Source organism: Coregonus lavaretus (genome assembly GCF_964263955.1).
Source record: "Coregonus lavaretus genome assembly, chromosome: 28".
Taxonomy (NCBI): domain Eukaryota; kingdom Metazoa; phylum Chordata; class Actinopteri; order Salmoniformes; family Salmonidae; genus Coregonus; species Coregonus lavaretus.
The window spans coordinates 41,887,458-41,901,064 of record NC_140015.1 but is presented as its reverse complement, the minus strand read 5'-3'; the positions used below and the strand labels follow the sequence as shown (position 1 = coordinate 41,901,064).

The following is a 13,607-nucleotide window of genomic DNA, read 5'->3' as shown; positions in this document are numbered from 1 at the left end:
CTGTGTGTGTTTGTAACCCTGTGTGTGTGTGTGTTTGTAACCCTGTGTGTGTGTGTTTGTAACCCTGTGTGTGTGTGTGTGTTTGTAACCCTGTGTGTGTGTTTGTAACCCTGTGTGTGTGTGTGTGTGTGTGTGTGTTTGTAACCCTGTGTGTGTTTGTAACCCTGTGTGTGTGTGTGTGTTTGTAACCCTGTGTGTGTGTTTGTAACCCTGTGTGTGTGTTTGTAACCCTGTGTGTGTGTTTGTAACCCTGTGTGTGTGTTTGTAACCCTGTGTGTGTGTGTGTTTGTAACCCTGTGTGTGTGTGTGTTTGTAACCCTGTGTGTGTGTGTGTTTGTAACCCTGTGTGTGTGTTTGTAACCCTGTGTGTGTGTTTGTAACCCTGTGTGTGTGTGTGTGTGTGTGTAACCCTGTGTGTGTGTGTGTTTGTAACCCTGTGTGTGTGTGTGTGTAACCCTGTGTGTGTGTGTGTAACCCTGTGTGTGTGTTTGTAACCCTGTGTGTGTGTTTGTAACCCTGTGTGTGTGTTTAACCCTGTGTGTGTGTGTGTTTGTAACCCTGTGTGTGTGTGTGTTTGTAACCCTGTGTGTGTGATTGTAACCCTGTGTGTGTGTTTGTAACCCTGTGTGTGTGTGTTTGTAACCCTGTGTGTGTGTGTGTTTGTAACCCTGTGTGTGTGTTTGTAACCCTGTGTGTGTGTGTTTGTAACCCTGTGTGTGTGTTTGTAACCCTGTGTGTGTGTTTGTAACCCTGTGTGTGTGTGTGTGTAGCCCTGTGTGTGTGTGTGTGTGTGTAACCCTGTGTGTGTGTGTGTGTAACCCTGTGTGTGTGTGTGTAACCCTGTGTGTGTGTGTGTAACCCTGTGTGTGTGTTTGTAACCCTGTGTGTGTGCTCCCCAGATGATAGACTTGAGTGACAATGAGAACCCCTGGACTATATTTCTGGAGACGGTGGATCCTGAGATGGCCGCCAGCGGCGCAACGTTACCCAAGTTTGACAAAGACCGTGAGTTTAGACATTATTTTACAGATTATTACTGATATCAAAGACTGTTGTTCTGATATTCCTTTATTCCCAGGTTGTTTAGGACACTGGGGTTAACTCCCTCTGACTGGGGGTTAACTCCCTCTGACTGGGGGTTAACTCCCTCTGACTGGGGGTTAACTCCCTCTGACTGGGGGTTAACTCCCTCTGACTGGGGGTTAACTCCCTCTGACTGGGGGTTAACTCCCTCTGACTGGGGGTTAACTCCCTCTGACTGGGGGCTAACTCCTCCCTCTGACTGGGGGTTAACTCCCTCTGACTGGGGGTTAACTCCCTCTGACTGGGGGTTAACTCCCTCTGACTGGGGGTTAACTCCCTCTGACTGGGGGTTAACTCCCTCTGACTGGGGGCTAACTCCCTCTGACTGGGGGTTAACTCCCTCTGACTGGAGGTTAACTCCTCCCTCTGACTGGGGGTTAACTCCTCCCTCTGACTGGGGGTTAACTCCTCCCTCTGACTGGGGGTTAACTCCTCCCTCTGACTGGGGGTTAACTCCTCCCTCTGACTGGGGGTTAACTCCTCCCTCTGACTGGGGGTTAACTCCTCCCTCTGACTGGGGGTTAACTCCCTCTGACTGGGGGTTAACTCCCTCTGACTGGGGGTTAACTCCCTCTGACTGGGGGTTAACTCCTCCCTCTGACTGGGGGTTAACTCCTCCCTCTGACTGGGGGTTAACTCCTCCCTCTGACTGGGGGTTAACTCCCTCTGACTGGGGGTTAACTCCCTCTGACTGGGGGTTAACTCCTCCCTCTGACTGGGGGTTAACTCCTCCCTCTGACTGGGGGTTAACTCCTCCCTCTGACTGGGGGTTAACTCCTCCCTCTGACTGGGGGCTAACTCCTCCCTCTGACTGGGGGCTAACTCCTCCCTCTGACTGGGGGTTAACTCCTCCCTCTGACTGGGGGTTAACTCCTCCCTCTGACTGGGGGTTAACTCCTCCCTCTGACTGGGGGTTAACTCCTCCCTCTGACTGGGGGCTAACTCCTCCCTCTGACTGGGGGTTAACTCCCTCTGACTGGGGGCTAACACCTCCCTCTGACTGGGGGTTAACTCCCTCTGACTGGGGGCTAACACCTCCCTCTGACTGGGGGTTAACTCCCTCTGACTGGGGGTTAACTCCCTCTGACTGGGGGCTAACACCTCCCTCTGACTGGGGGTTAACTCCCTCTGACTGGGGGTTAACTCCCTCTGACTGGGGGTTAACTCCTCCCTCTGACTGGGGGTTAACTCCTCCCTCTGACTGGGGGTTAACTCCTCCCTCTGACTGGGGGTTAACTCCTCCCTCTGACTGGGGGTTAACTCCTCCCGACTGGGGGTTAACTCCTCCCTCTGACTGGGGTTAACTCCTCCCTCTGACTGGGGGTTAACTCCTCCCTCTGACTGGGGGTTAACTCCTCCCTCTGACTGGGGGTTAACTCCCTCTGACTGGGGGTTAACTCCTCCCTCTGACTGGGGGTTAACTCCTCCCTCTGACTGGGGGTTAACTCCTCCCTCTGACTGGGGGTTCACTCCTCCCTCTGACTGGGGGTTCACTCCTCCCTCTGACTGGGGGTTCACTCCTCCCTCTGACTGGGGGTTAACTCCTCCCTCTGACTGGGGGTTAACTCCTCCCTCTGACTGGGGGTTAACTCCCTCTGACTGGGGGTTAACTCCTCCCTCTGACTGGGGGTTAACTCCTCCCTCTGACTGGGGGTTAACTCCTCCCTCTGACTGGGGGTTCACTCCTCCCTCTGACTGGGGGTTCACTCCTCCCTCTGACTGGGGGTTCACTCCTCCCTCTGACTGGGGGTTAACTCCCTCTGACTGGGGGTTAACTCCCTCTGACTGGGGGTTAACTCCTCCCTCTGACTGGGGGTTAACTCCTCCCTCTGACTGGGGGTTAACTCCTCCCTCTGACTGGGGGTTAACTCCTCCCTCTGACTGGGGGTTAACTCCTCCCTCTGACTGGGGGTTAACTCCTCCCTCTGACTGGGGGTTAACTCCTCCCTCTGACTGGGGGTTAACTCCTCCCTCTGACTGGGGGTTAACTCCTCCCTCTGACTGGGGGCTAACTCCTCCCTCTGACTGGGGGCTAACTCCTCCCTCTGACTGGGGGTTAACTCCTCCCTCTGACTGGGGGTTAACTCCTCCCTCTGACTGGGGGTTAACTCCTCCCTCTGACTGGGGGTTAACTCCTCCCTCTGACTGGGGGTTAACTCCTCCCTCTGACTGGGGGTTAACTCCTCCCTCTGACTGGGGGTTAACTCCTCCCTCTGACTGGGGGTTAACTCCCTCTGACTGGGGGTTAACTCCCTCTGACTGGGGGTTAACTCCCTCTGACTGGGGGTTAACTCCCTCTGACTGGGGGTTAACTCCTCCCTCTGACTGGGGGTTAACTCCTCCCTCTGACTGGGGGTTAACTCCTCCCTCTGACTGGGGGTTAACTCCTCCCTCTGACTGGGGGTTAACTCCTCCCTCTGACTGGGGGTTAACTCCTCCCTCTGACTGGGGGTTAACTCCTCCCTCTGACTGGGGGTTAACTCCTCCCTCTGACTGGGGGTTAACTCCTCCCTCTGACTGGGGGTTAACTCCTCCCTCTGACTGGGGGTTAACTCCTCCCTCTGACTGGGGGTTAACTCCTCCCTCTGACTGGGGGCTAACTCCCTCTGACTGGGGGCTAACTCCTCCCTCTGACTGGGGGTTAACTCCTCCCTCTGACTGGGGGTTAACTCCTCCCTCTGACTGGGGGTTAACTCCTCCCTCTGACTGGGGGTTAACTCCCTCTGACTGGGGGTTAACTCCTCCCTCTGACTGGGGGTTAACTCCTCCCTCTGACTGGGGTTAACTCCTCCCTCTGACTGGGGTTAACTCCTCCCTCTGACTGGGGTTAACTCCTCCCTCTGACTGGGGTTAACTCCTCCCTCTGACTGGGGGTTAACTCCTCCCTCTGACTGGGGGTTAACTCCTCCCTCTGACTGGGGGTTAACTCCTCCCTCTGACTGGGGGTTAACTCCTCCCTCTGACTGGGGGTTAACTCCTCCCTCTGACTGGGGGTTAACTCCTCCCTCTGACTGGGGGTTAACTCCTCCCTCTGACTGGGGGTTAACTCCTCCCTCTGACTGGGGGTTAACTCCTCCCTCTGACTGGGGGTTAACTCCCTCTGACTGGGGGCTAACTCCTCCCTCTGACTGGGGGCTAACTCCTCCCTCTGACTGGGGGCTAACACCTCCCTCTGACTGGGGGTTAACTCCTCCCTCTGACTGGGGGTTAACTCCCTCTGACTGGGGGTTAACTCCCTCTGACTGGGGGTTAACTCCCTCTGACTGGGGGTTAACTCCCTCTGACTGGGGGTTAACTCCCTCTGACTGGGGGCTAACTCCTCCCTCTGACTGGGGATTAACTCCTCCCTCTGACTGGGGGCTAACTCCTCCCTCTGACTGGGGGCTAACTCCTCCCTCTGACTGGGGGCTAACTCCTCCCTCTGACTGGGGGCTAACACCTCCCTCTGACTGGGGGCTAACACCTCCCTCTGACTGGGGGCTAACACCTCCCTCTGACTGGGGGTTAACTCCCTCTGACTGGGGGTTAACTCCCTCTGACTGGGGGTTAACTCCCTCTGACTGGGGGTTAACTCCCTCTGACTGGGGGTTAACTCCCTCTGACTGGGGGCTAACTCCTCCCTCTGACTGGGGATTAACTCCTCCCTCTGACTGGGGGCTAACTCCTCCCTCTGACTGGGGGTTAACTCCTCCCTCTGACTGGGGGTTAACTCCTCCCTCTGACTGGGGGTTAACTCCTCCCTCTGACTGGGGGTTAACTCCTCCCTCTGACTGGGGGCTAACTCCTCCCTCTGACTGGGGGCTAACTCCTCCCTCTGACTGGGGGCTAACTCCTCCCTCTGACTGGGGTACAAGCAGCTAGTTAAAGACGTTTTGCTTTTGTAGATGAAATCACAAGTCGTGTGAAAGAAATGTAAATGTTTTTTTCACGTATCTATGGTCAAGTAAATATAGAAAGTCCTTTTTAATGATCATCCTCCATCTCACTCTTCTCTTTCAGACGACGTCATGTTGTTCTTGAAGATGTATGATCCAAAAAGCAGAAGCTTAAATTATTGTGGACATATCTACACAGCTATCTCCTGTAAAATACGTAAGTACCCTCCTGTGTCTGGGCTGAATGGTACAGGGTCCTCCCCCTAACAATACGTCAGGACCCTCCTGTGTCTGGGCAGAATGGTACAGGGTCCTCCCCTAACAATACGTCAGGACCCTCCTGTGTCTGGGCTGAATGGTACAGGGTCCTCCCCTAACAATACGTCAGGACCCTCCTGTGTCTGGGCAGAATGGTACAGGGTCCTCCCCTAACAATACGTCAGGACCCTCCTGTGTCTGGGCTGAATGGTGCAGGGTCCTCCACTAACGATACATAAGTGGGGTGCTGTGCCACCTTGTGGACTGGTTGCGCCACTATGTAATTACTTTTGTTATCATTTAAGGCTCTAGATTGCAGGAAATGGCAGTTAGGGGGGTTAATGTGATTCCTAAAGGGGTCCCGCCAGGCCTCCCCTCCTTACTCAGCACCTCCTCCTGGGGAGAACCCTGTGGTGCATGTGGAGTAGCATCAGTGTGTTGAAATGGGGTGTGTATGTAAAGCAGTGTTAAATGTATGCTGTTTTCTCTACCAGGAGACCTGTTGCCCGTCATGTGTGAGAGAGCAGGGTTTCAACAGGAGACTAACCTTATCCTCTATGAGGTGAGAACACACACACACACACACACACACACACACACACCCCTACCAGAACACCCATTATATACCTACACACACACACACACACACACACACACACACACACACAGGTCTAACACTTATCCACACACACACAGGTCTTAACACTTATCCACACACACACAGGTCTAACACTTATCCACACACACAGGTCTAACACTTATCCACACACAGGTCTAACACTTATCCACACACACACAGGTCTAACACTTATCCACACACACACAGGTCTAACACTTATCCACACACAGGTCTAACACTTATCCACACACACACAGGTCTTAACACTTATCCACACACACACAGGTCTAACACTTATCCACACACACACAGGTCTTAACACTTATCCACACACACACAGGTCTTAACACTTATCCACACACAGGTCTAACACTTATCCACACACACACAGGTCTTAACACTTATCCACACACAGGTCTAACACTTATCCACACACACACAGGTCTAACACTTATCCACACACACACAGGTCTTAACACTTATCCACACACACACAGGTCTAACACTTATCCACACACACACAGGTCTTAACACTTATCCACACACACACAGGTCTTAACACTTATCCACACACAGGTCTAACACTTATCCACACACACACAGGTCTAACATCCTCTATCTCCCATGTGTCTGTATTCCAGGAAGTGAAGCCTAATTTAACAGAGCGGATACAGGACTACGACGTGTCACTGGACAAGGCCCTGGACGAACTCATGGACGGAGATATCATAGTCTTCCAGAAGTAAGTTAATCCAACATGCCAACCCCTTAGAGCACTAACCCCTTAGACCACTAACCCCTTAGAGCACTAACCCCTTAGAGCACTAACCCCTTAGAGCACTAACCCCTTAGAGCACCAACCCCTTAGAGCACCAACCCCTTAGAGCCCTAACCCCTTAGAGCACTAACCCCTTAGAGCACCAACCCCTTAGAGCACCAACCCCTTAGAGCACTAACCCCTTAGAGCACTAACCCCTTAGACCACCAACCCCTTAGACCACCAACCCCTTAGAGCACTAACCCCTTAGAGCACTAACCCCTTAGAGCACTAACCCCTTAGAGCACTAACCCCTTAGAGCACCAACCCCTTAGAGCACCAACCCCTTAGAGCACTAACCCCTTAGACCACTAACCCCTTAGACCACTAACCCCTTAGAGCACTAACCCCTTAGAGCACTAACCCCTTAGAGCACTAACCCCTTAGAGCACCAACCCCTTAGAGCACCAACCCCTTAGAGCACCAACCCCTTAGAGCACCAACCCCTTAGAGCACTAACCCACACATGAATCAAAAGGCTTGACGATGATGCCATTTATCAGACACTTTTATCCGAAGCCACTTAGTCACGCGTGCATAAATGTTTTACGTAAGGGTGGTCCCGGGAATCTAACGAAAACCTACAGGAGGGTAGATAGCGCTTCAGGAACAGGGATGGAGTTCAAACCTACAGGAGGGTATCTCTCCAAGAACAGGGTTGGAGTTAAAACCTACAGGAGGATATCTCTCCAGGAACAGGGTTGGAGTTAAAACCTACAGGAGGATATCTCTCCAGGAACAGGGTTGGAGTTAAAACCTACAGGAGGATATCTCTCCAAGAACAGGGTTGGAGTTAAAACCTACAGGAGGATATCTCTCCAAGAACAGGGTTGGAGTTAAAACCTACAGGAGGATATCTCTCCAAGAACAGGGTTGGAGTTAAAACCTACAGGAGGATATCTCTCCAAGAACAGGGTTGGAGTTAAAACCTACAGGAGGATATCTCTCCAAGAACAGGGTTGGAGTTAAAACCTACAGGAGGATATCTCTCCAGGAACAGGGTTGGAGTTAAAACCTACAGGAGGATATCTCTCCAAGAACAGGGTTGGAGTTAAAACCTACAGGAGGATATCTCTCCAGGAACAGGGTTGGAGTTAAAACCTACAGGAGGATATCTCTCCAAGAACAGGGTTGGAGTTAAAACCTACAGGAGGATATCTCTCCAGGAACAGGGTTGGAGTTAAAACCTACAGGAGGATATCTCTCCAGGAACAGGGTTGGAGTTAAAACCTACAGGAGGATATCTCTCCAGGAACAGGGTTGGAGAGCCCTGTTGTAGAAAATGTAATGCTCGTCCCACCCATCAATTGTGTTTGGAGAATTCCGTACCGTATTGACGAGCCTCTCCCAGCTCATGTCTGTCTGTTTGTGTCTTCCTCCCTCCCTCCCTCCCCCCCTCCCTGCAGAGACGACCCAGAGAACGACAGCAGTGAGCTGCCTACAGCCAAAGACTACTTTCGAGACCTCTACCACAGAGTGGACGTCATCTTCTGTGACAAGACCATCCACAACGACCCCGGCTTCGTCGTCACACTCTCCAACAGGATGAACTACTTCCAGGTCAGCAAGAGGTCGCACAATCTTGTGTCTGCGTTAGTTTACCCGTGACTGTTCCTTCAACATTTGGGTATTGTTCAACAAAGCTAGTGTGAGTTAAAAACATGCTCTGGTACTTTGGCGTCTAAGTATTTTTCTACATCCTGCTTTGGACTGGATGTGTCAATGTGTAGTTCCTACATGCATAATCTATGAGCAGAATTACTGCCTTACCTCAATTAGGCACAAAATCCCTAGTTTGAAAGTTTTCTTGAAGCTGTGCCACACCATATTCCCTACCACCCCATGGGCCAGTTCCCTAGTAATTCGAGTTCTTGCCAATGAGCTTCAGCCCCTCACATTTGAGTGACCGCTAGCAAGAGGCCAGCCCAGTGTTATCAGACGCGGTTGCAGGGCGGGCTCAGTGGACACAGTAGCGATAGAGAGAGCAGTGACGTGGTGCACGTAGTGACGTAGTTTTCGGGGACCACTTCTGGATGCTACTTTCAGAACTACTGGCTATAAAGTATCCAACAGTACTGGAGAATCTCTTTAATGTGTCTGTCTGTCAGGTGGCCAGACTGAGTCAACTACTGGCTATAAAGCAGGGGTGTCAAACTCATTTTAGCTCAGGGGCCACATGGAGGAAAATCTATTCCCAAGTGGGCCGGACTGGAAAAATCATGGTAAATATAACTTAAAAACAACAACTTCAGATTGTTTTCTTTGTTTTAATACGATCAACATACAACATAAAGCTGGAGCCTGAGGACAGTGTGTCCAAAATAGTACAAGCACAACATCACTATTAATCATAAAACACGTCAAGTTTATTTGAAAATTCTAAAGAAAAAGAACACACAAACACACAATGCCTCAGTGATTAACAGAACTGTTTCACAGATCACAGAACTATATCAGGGTGTCATTTCTCAGGCAGAAATGTAGATAAAAATAATGAAATCCTGTTCCCCAAACAAGTGCAAGAACCACAGAGTCAAGAATAGGTTAAATATACAAATACAATCAATTAAAAACAATAGCACATCAACATAAAAACATATAAACATAAAGCTGGAGCCTGAGGACAGTGTCCAAAAGCACAACATCACTATTAATCATAAAACACCTCAAGTTATTTGAAAGTTCTGAGGACAAAGAACACACAAACACACAATGCCTCAGTGATTCACAGAAGTAGATCACATAACTATATCAGGGTGTAATTTCTCAGGCAGGAATGTAGATAAAAATAATGAAATCCTGTTCCCCAAACAAGTGCAAGAACCACAGAGTCAAGAATAGGTTAAATATACAAATAAAATCAATTAAAAACAATAGCACATCAACATAAAAACATCAACATAAATCTGAAAGCGTTGCTCAAACTCCCGTAACAGTCCTGTTATTTTATCTTTGAACCGCTTCATGTCTGCCACATGTTGGGTCGCGCACACATTTTTCAGACAGGGGAAGTGAGCTGCATCACCACCGGCAAGTTGCGTCTCCCACAATGACAGCTTCAACTTGAAAGAACGTATGCTGTCATAATACTGCGTGACAACTTTGTTGCGCCCTTGCAGCTGTTTGTTCAAGTTATTCAGGTGCTCTTTAACATCCACCATAAATGCAAGGTCCTGCATCCATTCTGCGGAATGAAATTCTAACACTGGTTTGCCCTTTTCTTCCATGAACTGTTCAATTTCTTCTCGTAAATCAAAGAAACGCCTCAGCACAGCACCTCGGCTTAACCATCTTACCTCAGTGTGGTATGGCAGGCCATAGATGTGGTCTTTCTCTCTGAGAAGGCTGTCAAACTGACGGTGATTCAGGCTTCTGGATCGGATGAAATTAACAGTTTGGATGACCACCTTCATGACGTTATCCATCTTTAATGACTTGCAACACAAAGCCTCCTGGTGCAAAATACAGTGAAAAGTCAAAAAATCACGTCCTCCATTTGCAGATTGCACTTTCTCTCTGAACTTTGTCACAACGCCTGCTTTTTTCCCGATCATTGAGGGAGCACCATCTGTAGCCAGGCTGACAGCGCGGGACCAGTCCACTCCGACCCTGTCCAGCGCGCCGACGAGTGCGGTGAAAATATCAGCTGCTGTCGTTGTATCTGTCATCGGCACCAACTCCACGAACTCCTCGGTGACGGTCAATGTGTCATCAACTCCGCGGATGAAAATGGCCAGTTGTGCAACATCTGTAATGTCCGTGCTTTCATCAATTGCAACCGAAAACGCAATAAATGACTTTACTTTTTGCTTCAACTGGCTGTCCAAATCCACTGAAAGATCGGAAATCCTGTCTGCAACTGTGTTTCTTGTCAGGCTGATATTTGCAAAAGCCTGCCGCTTTTCAGGGCACACAATCTCCGCTGCCTTCATCATGCATGTTTTTACAAATTCACCCTCACTAAATGGTTTTGAAGCCACTGCGATTTCATTAGCAATGAGGTAGCTAGCTTTCACTGCAGCGTCACTGATGTCTCGGCTGTGAGTAAACACAGACTGCTGTTTCTTCAGACCCGCCAACAGTTCATTCACCTTCTCTCATCTCCGCTGTCCTTGAAAGTTGTCATATTTGTCGGCATGAAGACTCACATAGTGGCGACGAAGGTTATATTCTTTCAGCACTGCAACATGCTCTGAACACACCAAACATACAGCTTTCCCATTCAATTCCGTGAATAAATAGGATGACCATTTTTCTTGGAACACTCTGCACTCTGCGTCCACTTTTCTCTTTTTTGACAGAGACATATTGGGGCAATGAGGGTGCCAAAGCACATAATGTTAAAAGTAGAAGCCGTAATAAATATCGCGGGCAAAACAAAGTAGCTCATTGGCTGCACGTGCTTGACCTACTTGCTCTGCCCCGGTATAAACAGTTTGCTTGCTTAACACAATTGCTATTGCGCCATCCAGTGGACGCAATTGGAACAGCAGTTTATTTTAATAAAATTGCAGCGCATTTTTTATACTTAAAATAAAAAAACCTTTTTTGTTCTTTTTTTTTTTTTTTTTTTTTATCATCTCGCGGGCCGGATTAAACCCGTTTTGCGGGCCTGATCCGTCCCGCGGGCCTTACGTTTGACACCCCTGCTATAAAGTATCCAACAGTACTGGATATTCTCTTTAATGTGTCTGTCTGTCAGGTGGCCAGACTGAGTCAACTACTGGCTATAAAGTATCCAACAGTACCGGAGAATCTCTTTAATGTTTCTGTCTGTCAGGTGGCGAAGACGGTGGCTCAGAGGTTGAACACAGATCCCATGCTCCTTCAGTTCTTCAAATCCCAGGGGTAGGACTACGGACACACACACACATGGATGGACGCACACTCCTGTTTCACCTGTGCCAGACTGAGTCAGTACAAGTATAAACCTTTTGAAGCACCAAGTTGACTTGTTGAGTAACCTGTCCCCCTCTGTCTCTCCTCCTCCTCCCCCTGTCCCCCTCTCTCGTCCCTCCCTCCATCCTCCCTCCTCCTCCCCCTTCGCTCTCCTCCTTCTCCTCTCTCCTTCCCCTCCTTCTCCACTCCTCCTCTCTCCTCTCCCCTCCCCCTCTCCTCTCTCCTTCCCCTCCTCTCTCCTTCCCCTCTCTCCTCCCCCCTCCTCTCTCCTCCCCCTCTCCTCTCTCCTTCCCCTCCTCCTCCTCTCTCCTCTCTCCTCCCCCTCTCCTGTCCCCCTCCCTCCTCCTCTCTCCTCCTCCTCCTCTCTCCTTCCCCCCTCTCTCCTCTCTCCTCCCCCTCTCCTGTCCCCCTCCCTCCTCCTCTCTCCTCCTCCTCTCTCCTTCCCCTCCTCCCCCTCTCCTCTCTCCTCTCTCCTTCCCCTCCTCCTCCTCTCTCCTCCTCTCTCCTTCCCCTCCTCCCCCTCTCCTCTCTCCTCTCTCCTTCCCCTCCTCCTCCTCTCTCCTCCTCTCTCCTTCCCCTCCTCCCCCTCTCCTCCCCTCTCCTCTCTCCTCCCCCTCTCCTCTCTCCTCCCCCCCTCCTCCTCCTCTCTCCTCCTCTCTCCTTCCCCTCCTCCTCCTCCTCTCTCCTCCTCTCTCCTTCCCCTCCTCCTCCTCTCTCCTCCTCTCTCCTTCCCCTCCTCCCCCTCTCCTCCCCTCTCCTCTCTCCTCCCCCTCTCCTCTCTCCTCCCCCCCTCCTTCCCCTCCTCCCCCTCTCCTCTCTCCTCCCCCCCTCCTTCCCCTCCTCCTCCTTCTCCTCTCTCCTCCCCCCTCCTGTCCTCTCTGGGCAGGTACAGAGACGGACCTGGGAATCCTCTCAGACACAACTATGAAGGAACTCTCCGAGATCTGCTGCAGTTCTTCAAACCACGTCAGCCCAAGAAACTATACTACCAACAGGTGTGTGTGTGTGTGTGTACCTGTAGGGTTGGGTGATATGATTGACAGTCATCATCGATGGTGATGACAGTGATGTGACAGCGGATGGTTGAGCCCAGCTTCACACGCTGACCAGTGAGAGGTAGCCTAGTCAAACTGAGCACTGAGCCCAGCTTCACACGCTGACCAATGGGAGGTAGCCTAGTCAAACTGAGCACTGAGCCCAGCTTCACACGCTGACCAATGGGAGGTAGCCTAGTCAAACTGAGTACTGAGCCCAGCTTCACACGCTGACCAATGGGAGGTAGCCTAGTCAAACTGAGCACTGAGCCCAGCTTCACACGCTGACCAATGGGAGGTAGCCTAGTCAAACTGAGCACTGAGCCCAGCTTCACCCGCTGACCAATGAGCTGAGCCCAGCTTCACACGCTGACCAGTGAGAGGTAGGTGGTCTGTTCCTGATGTTGCACACCTTCAGCATTCAAATGCTAAAATGGCTTGTATGATATGAGGTTTTATTAGTTGAGTGCCAACATATGTAATTTGCTAGGTTATTGTGATCTGCGTGCTGTTGAACATGGTGTGAACTACCGGAGACGCATCTCTCATCTGGATATGCCTGCTGAACGGGGCCTACAATACATTTCATTTAGATTGTTCAGGGTCACCATCAGCAGTGGTTTTGCTAGTTTTACTTTAAACAATCAGTGTATATGGTCATTTTTAGATATACAGGGTAAAATTGATAATTTCAGAACAAATCACTTTTGCTAGGCGCACTGCGTGGCCGACATGAGAGGAGAAGATCTCTCCATTAACTTCCAACCGGTCTAATCCATCGGGGTGGAATCCTAAGGAGTGCCGTATATTCATTGGCTATGTCATGGCTAATTTGAAAACGATAAATATTGATATGTTACTTGCTCAAACTGAATCTGCAAAATTGACAACTTAATTAGTGGGTAATGGTGATTTCAGAAGTGGGTGGACCAAAAACAGGCTACATTGCCACCATACTAATCTGGTAGTAGATGTCTCCCTTATGCTCTAATCTGATAGTGGTAGATGCCTAGTCTCCCTTA

At 50.5% G+C, this 13,607-nt stretch overlaps 1 protein-coding gene across 1 annotated transcript in view; it reads left to right on the top strand.

Annotated features, from left to right (window-relative positions):
• Nucleotides 1-13,607, top strand: part of LOC311103660 (ubiquitin carboxyl-terminal hydrolase 7-like) — a 61,292-nt gene that overhangs the window by 30,490 nt on the left and 17,195 nt on the right. Inside the window, exons 18-24 of the mRNA XM_084145273.1 lie at nt 900-1,005; nt 5,083-5,175; nt 5,711-5,778; nt 6,477-6,577; nt 8,059-8,212; nt 11,433-11,500; nt 12,438-12,546. Of these exons, the coding sequence (XP_084001399.1) occupies nt 900-1,005; nt 5,083-5,175; nt 5,711-5,778; nt 6,477-6,577; nt 8,059-8,212; nt 11,433-11,500; nt 12,438-12,546 (699 nt within the window). The remainder of the gene's footprint in view (nt 1-899; nt 1,006-5,082; nt 5,176-5,710; nt 5,779-6,476; nt 6,578-8,058; nt 8,213-11,432; nt 11,501-12,437; nt 12,547-13,607) is intronic.